The sequence below is a fragment of the Musca autumnalis genome, unplaced genomic scaffold (assembly GCF_047663935.1).
Source record: "Musca autumnalis isolate F117 unplaced genomic scaffold, ASM4766393v1 scaffold_3, whole genome shotgun sequence".
In the NCBI taxonomy this organism is placed as follows: Eukaryota; Metazoa; Arthropoda; class Insecta; order Diptera; family Muscidae; genus Musca; species Musca autumnalis.
In genome coordinates this window covers 140,616,741-140,623,669 of record NW_027411866.1, presented here as the reverse complement: position 1 = coordinate 140,623,669, position 6,929 = coordinate 140,616,741, and the positions used below count along the sequence as shown (strand labels likewise).

The 6,929-nt window shown below is 33.8% G+C and overlaps 1 protein-coding gene across 1 annotated transcript; it reads right to left on the bottom strand.

Annotated features, from left to right (window-relative positions):
• Positions 1–511: 511 nt before the first annotated feature.
• On the bottom strand, positions 512–1,544 carry LOC141400156 (uncharacterized). The gene is made up of 3 exons (XM_073979605.1): positions 1,407–1,544; positions 826–1,335; positions 512–759 (listed from the first exon to the last, which is right to left on the bottom strand). The coding sequence occupies exons 1-3, from the start codon at positions 1,458–1,460 to the stop codon at positions 643–645; spliced, it is 681 nt and encodes a 226-aa protein (XP_073835706.1). The 5' UTR covers positions 1,461–1,544; the 3' UTR covers positions 512–642.
• Between the last annotated feature and the right edge of the window lie 5,385 nt (positions 1,545–6,929).

Genomic DNA, 6,929 nt, shown 5'->3' with positions numbered 1-6,929 from the left:
TATAAATTACAAAAACAGTGCTGGAATATTAAAATATGATAGTTTTAGAGACAATTTGCTGAATTGTCGCAGAGATTTGCTGATATCGATTTTTCGATTTTTGTCGCAGCTTGGGACCAAAAATTCAAAAAAAAAAAAAATTGAAAACTCCCAAAAATTTTACTTAAAGTAATAGAAAACATCCTAGCTATGGCAAAAGACAAGCCAAAATTCTAATACAACTTGAGATAATATTACAAAAGAGTTTTAAAATGCATGTGTAATGATCTAAACGGCATCCGATAAGGGAAATATTTAATATGCATCCTTACTGTAGGTTTATCTGTGTTGAATAAAATTACACAAAATGCTATGTTGGGAAACTAAGGGAAATGTTTGTATTTTCAAAGGAACACAATCTCAAAAGATGTATGTATGTATTTATGTGCCCAGGCCTGCTTTATTGTTATTTTTTTTAATGTTTTGAAACTCGTAGCCCAGGTACCGCATATAAACAAATTAAAATTAAAACTTGTTGTTAATGCACAATATCCCAATTTATTTTTTCAATAGCATTTTTTTTAAATTCTGAGAACATTTTTGAATAAACCCTGAGATTAACACATTAAATTTTCATGACTTAAAAGTTTTTATCAAAGCACATTATGCCCCAACTGGGCGAGGGAAAGCTGGTTTGGGTCTGTCATTGAAATGTGGTGGCAAAGGTACGTCCTGGGCATTTGGTGGTAAATGTTTGTTGTTTTCGTAGACTGCATCAACCTGAAATAATAGTATAACTTTATAATTTCACATTTAGAGAAGAACGGTACTGTAAGGAAATCTTACCAAAGAATTGACAATATCTGCCACAACTTTCATTAAATGGTCAATAAATTGGTGAGCTTCATCAGTACTTAGTGCAGGTTTATCGTCGGATTCTGGTAGATCTGTGGTTACAGGAGCTTCAGTGCCCTCAGGAGCGGCTGTGCTGTCAGGAGCTTCAGTGCTCTCAGGAGCTTCAGTGCTTTCAGGAGCTGCAGTGCTTTCAGGAGCTGCAGTGCTATCTGGGGTTTCTGTTACTTCAGTGGTTTCTGTACTTTCATGGGCTGAAGTTGTTTCGGTTGCTCCAGTACTCTCAGGGGTTTCAGACGATTCGGTAGTTTTTGTGGTTTGTGTTGTTTGCGGCCTTTCAGAAGATGTGTTTGGAACAGCTGTGGTTTGTGTTGTCCGTGGGCCTTCAGAAGATGTATTTGGAACAGCAGTTGTTTGTGTTGTCTGCGGCCTTTCAGAAGATGTATTTGGAACTGCACCAGAACCAATGGCACTTGCATCAACAGATTTGCCGTTAACATTTACCTGGTGTAGACAAACCAAAAATATAAACAATTATTATTTGCATTAAGGATTTAACATTTTAATTTTCTTACGGCAAAAACCATTAGACAGACAGTCAAAACTAATGCTACGCTTGAGAGTTTCATTGTAACCAATTACAATTGCACAAATCTACTTGGAAGTGAAGGTAAGTACTGAAACAATTTCTTTCGATTGCTGACGGTTTTTATACCTTTTTTTACAGATATTTTAATTACAACAAATTGGTTTCACTTCTCGTTGCATAGTTTTTGAAAAAGCTCCACAATACTGTGAAGTCAAATCGATAAATGCGATAAAGTCTTATCTATTACTTCAGACACCACTTGATGACAGATTTACCTCAAATAGGTATTTAATTTGTAATTACTTTTGCCAGAAATATATGTAAGTGTGTATGTACATACAAAGTATTCACTATTACCACATTTTTTTTAAGATTAGAAATCAGTTCTTAGGACCTTAAGCCGTAGGATTAATTTCTCTGCAGTTTTTTTTTTATCCAGGCAAAGTTCTCCTGACAATAACGGTGCTATGTAACCACGTATGATAAGACTAGACTTAGTTTACGCTGCTATTATTACAACATACAGACTATTCGTGCAGACCAAAAATCTGTCCGTGGTGGATGAAAGTCTTGATATAATTTGCATATTCGTTGGGCTCACACGGAACATCAAGCCGGACTTGAGTATTTAACAAGTGTCCTCAGCCTATCGCTACTGAAGCCTGGCAAAGATTCTGGAGGCACTAATTCTCACCACGATGGTAAGCACTTTTTCAGAGGCCTCCAGCTAGGAAACCATAGAATGATCAGTAGCGCCTGCTGCTACCAAAGAGAAGAATGCGTCATCACAAATAATTAAGAGGTGGACCGATATGGCCCTCTTAAAACTAAGTTTGGACCGATATAATAAAAACTTCTGTACCAAATTATAAAGCTCTATCTTTAAAAATTAAGCTGTATCTTGATTTCGAGAGGCAGACTGACATGAATATATCGACTCAGAATTTTATCTTGATCAAAAAAAAAAAAAATATATATATATATATAGCTGTGTTCCAGAACTAAAAAGTTTTTACAATTTTTACGACTTTTACACATTTTACTCGAAAAAGCGTTCCCGTACACAAAAAAGTTGTAAAAAGTTCACTTCTCTTTAAACAAAAATGGCGCTGATTGACGCTCTCTTTAAACACTTTTTACACGACAAATTTGGGCGAGTAAAAAAATAGTAACATGGTTGCCGGCGTCTGATTGGCTGATGCGCCGACTTTGACATTTGTTCCAGTTTTTTTTTGACGTATTTTCCATTTTTCCGTTCCCAAACTATTTCAAAAAACGTGTGTGTGAGAACAAATTTTTTGCCGTTCTCTCTTTTACGAGTTTTACCATTAAAAAGTACGGGAACGAAGCTTATATATACCCAGCAAAATTTGACGGAAGGGGTTCTTTGCGATGACGTGATTTCATGTCATCTTTTGCATTGGTTCAAAGGAAGTCGTGAAAGATCCGATCTTTTCATTAGGATTTGAACCAATGCAAAGGAAGTCGTGAAAGATCCGATCTTTTCATTAGGATTTGAACCAATGCAAAGGAAGTCGTGAAAGATCCGATCTTTTCATCAGCATTTGTACCCATTCCATCGATCCATGTTTGTGTTTTTATTTACACACCTGTTTATTTTCATTTTGGTATGTTCCAGTACTGCAAAAATCTACTAATTTTTACTATTTTTTCCGATAACATAAAGGAAAAATTGTTATCGTAGTAAAAATAAGTAGATTCTTGCAGTTTCTGGAACAGACCAAAGTTGTTAGAACTGTCGCCGTGATGTTGTCTTACATTTCCTGCATATCAAACAACTAAAACTTCTAAACAATTGGTATTATATGAAGTCACAACCATCGAGCTAAAAATAGAATCGGACTGCACACATTGCTATTTTAAAAGTTCCCTTGTCTGTTCTAAATCTGACATAGAACGAAATCAATTAAATCTCGCTTCTTGGAATTTGAAAAAAAGTCCGAAACGAAAAGGAACAAGAATCTGAAAATAAAGAAGAAACGACTTTTGGAAAGCAACAATTAAAAATAAATTAATTAAGCATAAATGGTATTTTCCAGAAAAAGTCTCTCCTCCCCGTTCGTTACATTTTGTTCTTAGAGATCCCTAAAGCAAGCCGGGTTGTAGATCCCTACATATTTCCGTCACTAAACAAAAGATTATAAATTACCAAAATGTTGTTATAAAACAACAAAATTATAAAATAAAAGTAATTTACGAAATAAAAATACTTAAAGGAGTGCATTTGGAGTCCATGTTGAAGTCTGAACTGGTGATGGGAAGATAATTGAAAAAACCTTTTGTAAGATGAAAGAATATCAGTTGCGGAGAACGAAGGAAGTAATCTTTTGCGTTGCAGCGGTGGTGATTACATTGCAATTTTGGATGTAAACTTTTGAAAAACTAAACTGATAAATTAATTGTAGCTATTTCATGAATTCGTTTGAATTAATAAAGAGTTTTGTTTTTCATGAAAACCATATTTCAATACAGCATTTCCATTTTCCAAACAAGACATGAAAATTTCATGCCAAGGGGTTGGTGAAAATGACATGCCAAAGCATTGGTTAAAATGACATGTCAAAGCATGGGTGAAAATGACGTGTCAAAGCATTGGTGAAAATGACATGTCAAATCATTGGTGGAAATGACATGCCAAAGCATTGGTGGAAATGACATGTCAACGCATTGGTTAAAATGACATGCTTAGGATCCAGAAAAGAACGTCATCTTTTGGGGTCCACGCTCATATAAAATTCATCGATGAAGATGCTAAAAAGATGACATGCTAGATCACTTGCACCCATGATTGAATGTCATCTTTGGCATCGAACATTTTGCTGGGTATATATATATACTAGCATATGCCCGCTACTTCGTTAGCGGAAAATCCCCATGGTATAAAGCAGTATAATAAATAAATTGACCAAAATTCAGAATATAATGTCTCCATTTCCCATTTACAACATTTTTTTACCAAAATAAAAGCCAGTAATGCTACTTACGACAGTTAAGAGTGTTACTATTTATATTTTTCTAAAAATCAAGTATGTAGTTTTCAAAAAGAACTACATAAATCGATTCGTTCGCGATATAGTTTGACGTAAATCGACTTATCTCCAAAAATTAATGTCTACAATCGTAAGCAAATATGTCTCTCCCTCCCTCCTTCCCTTCGCATCTTATGGAATTGTATTTTTTGAAGGCACAAAAAAAAAATGATTTCTTTGTAAGTTAATACCAGCACTTTAATGTTAATTAACATTTAATAATATTCGTACCGCGAAAACACTAATTATGAAAAACTCTACCCGTTTGTAGAAATTGAGTTTGCTTCTAGTTCTGTCTGTTGACACAACCCCAGTGATCCCCATTTCTAAACTTACAGAACTATATTTTAAAATCACCACTTTATCTCAACACCAATACTAAATATCAGTTTAGAAATCTATCTGTTCACACAAAACCAAAGGTACCAAATTAAGTACGCAAATTAAAACCTTTTTTACTTCTGCGATTTTATTGAACTTTATTGAATTCGTTAGATAAGTACCCAATGCAATTTACCCCTCGCAACGCCTTAAAAAATGCATTTAAAAGTTGCACTTTTGTTTCATAATTTTTTGTAAGGAACAAACGGTATGCACAAATCTATCACTCTTAATATTTTACAACACAGTTATATTTTACTCTTAAAATCAGAAATGCAAAAAAAGTGGAAATTTAAAGCGACAGTGAAATTGAAAAAATTAATCTACTAATCATTACAAATGATGATTTCTGTGATACTAAGAATCCTCTCGCAAACGAAACGGTAAAAATAGAAATGCAGTGACAACCTGAACTTAATGTAAGACATTCTGTATAAAATTGATGGTATGATGATGGACCAAAGTCGATTGAAAGTTTTGTCTTTAAACTTTTAAATACTTCAAAACCTAAACCTATGTTGCTAATATTTCGCACAGAGGTTTTCTATACACAAAGAACAACAAATGCCAAATTACAACAAAATACGTAGGAAAATGTATCCTAACGGCCGGTATGGTTAAATGAGGGCTATACCAACGTGTATTGAAAATATTTTGTACATATTCCGAAAACCCTATATTCTAAAGCGGGGTACACACGATCAGTTTTGACTGTCGATTTTTCGGAAATATCGATAAATGTCAAACTATCCAGCAACCACAAAATATTTTGTGGTTGAATGATGACTGACAAAAATAAACGGCCACACTGGCAAGCAACCGATTACTTGAGCAAAACTGACAGTCAAAACTGATCGTGTGTACCCCGCTTAAAGGGGAGTACACACTATCAATCAAAAATGACAGCCAACGTACTTTTAGGACAATTTTCCGGCAAATAACAACCTTTTAAAACAATATGTACGGTGTTATTTAGATATTACAAAAAAATTTCAGTTAGGTTTTGATATTCACGAAATAAATCTCGATGACTGTCAGTTTTGCTTGCCAATGTGTACTATACTTAATTTGCAGCAAAATTGATTGAATGAGTCTATAACGTAAAAATGGACGCTTCCGCTACATTAACCCTACAGGAAACCGCGTGTCTATGTGGTACCAACTAATATAAGTGGAATTTTTGTGTTTTACTGTAAAAATTAGTAACCTATGTCCTTCATATCAAACTACAAATGTTTCGAAAAAATTTGTACTAATTAACATTTGTACTAATTATTACAAATTATCGAGTACACGGACAGACACATTGTCAAATAGTTAATAGGGGGCAGAGGTCTTATGATGTATTTTTGTTTATATTTGTGTAGTATTATTAAGAATTTAATCATATACAAAATATAAATTAATTTTTTAGAAAACTGTATTAATTATTTTCGAAGTCGAGTAATTTGAGGCTACACAAACATGTAGTGGGATTCTGTAACTAATTTTTGCTGTTACCGGCAAAAATCGGTAAAATTAAATAGCAAAATTACGACTAAAAACATTGAGAAAAGTTGACATCACTGTTTGTGTCGCTAGAGGCTAGCGACTACTTTTTATTCTTCGTTAACTTACCGAAGAAATTCGTTAATTATCGAAATTATAAGCATTTTAATTTTACCGACAATTATCGATAACAGCAAAAATGAGTTACAGAATCCTACTAATGAACGTAAAAACGTGCAAAATTTGTGGAAATTTCAACATTACATAACGTTAACATAGATTCACATTTTTTTATTAAAACACCAACTTCCCCAACTTTATATATCACCGTGGGTCATCTTGCAAAACAAATAAAAATCAAACCCTTTATACAGCACGGAAACCACTCGAGTTTAAGACCGCCATAATCCGGTTTATAGTATGGTTTTCAATCGTTTTGCAATTGCACTACTTGTGATGCTTAATATTGCTATTGCCACCTGAGATGTATGAACAGTTTCGTTAAGACGATACGAATACAAATGTGTTCAAACTGCTACCTGAGTTACGTTTTGTTTGTATATGAGTTATTTTTGTTTGTTTTTTGTTTT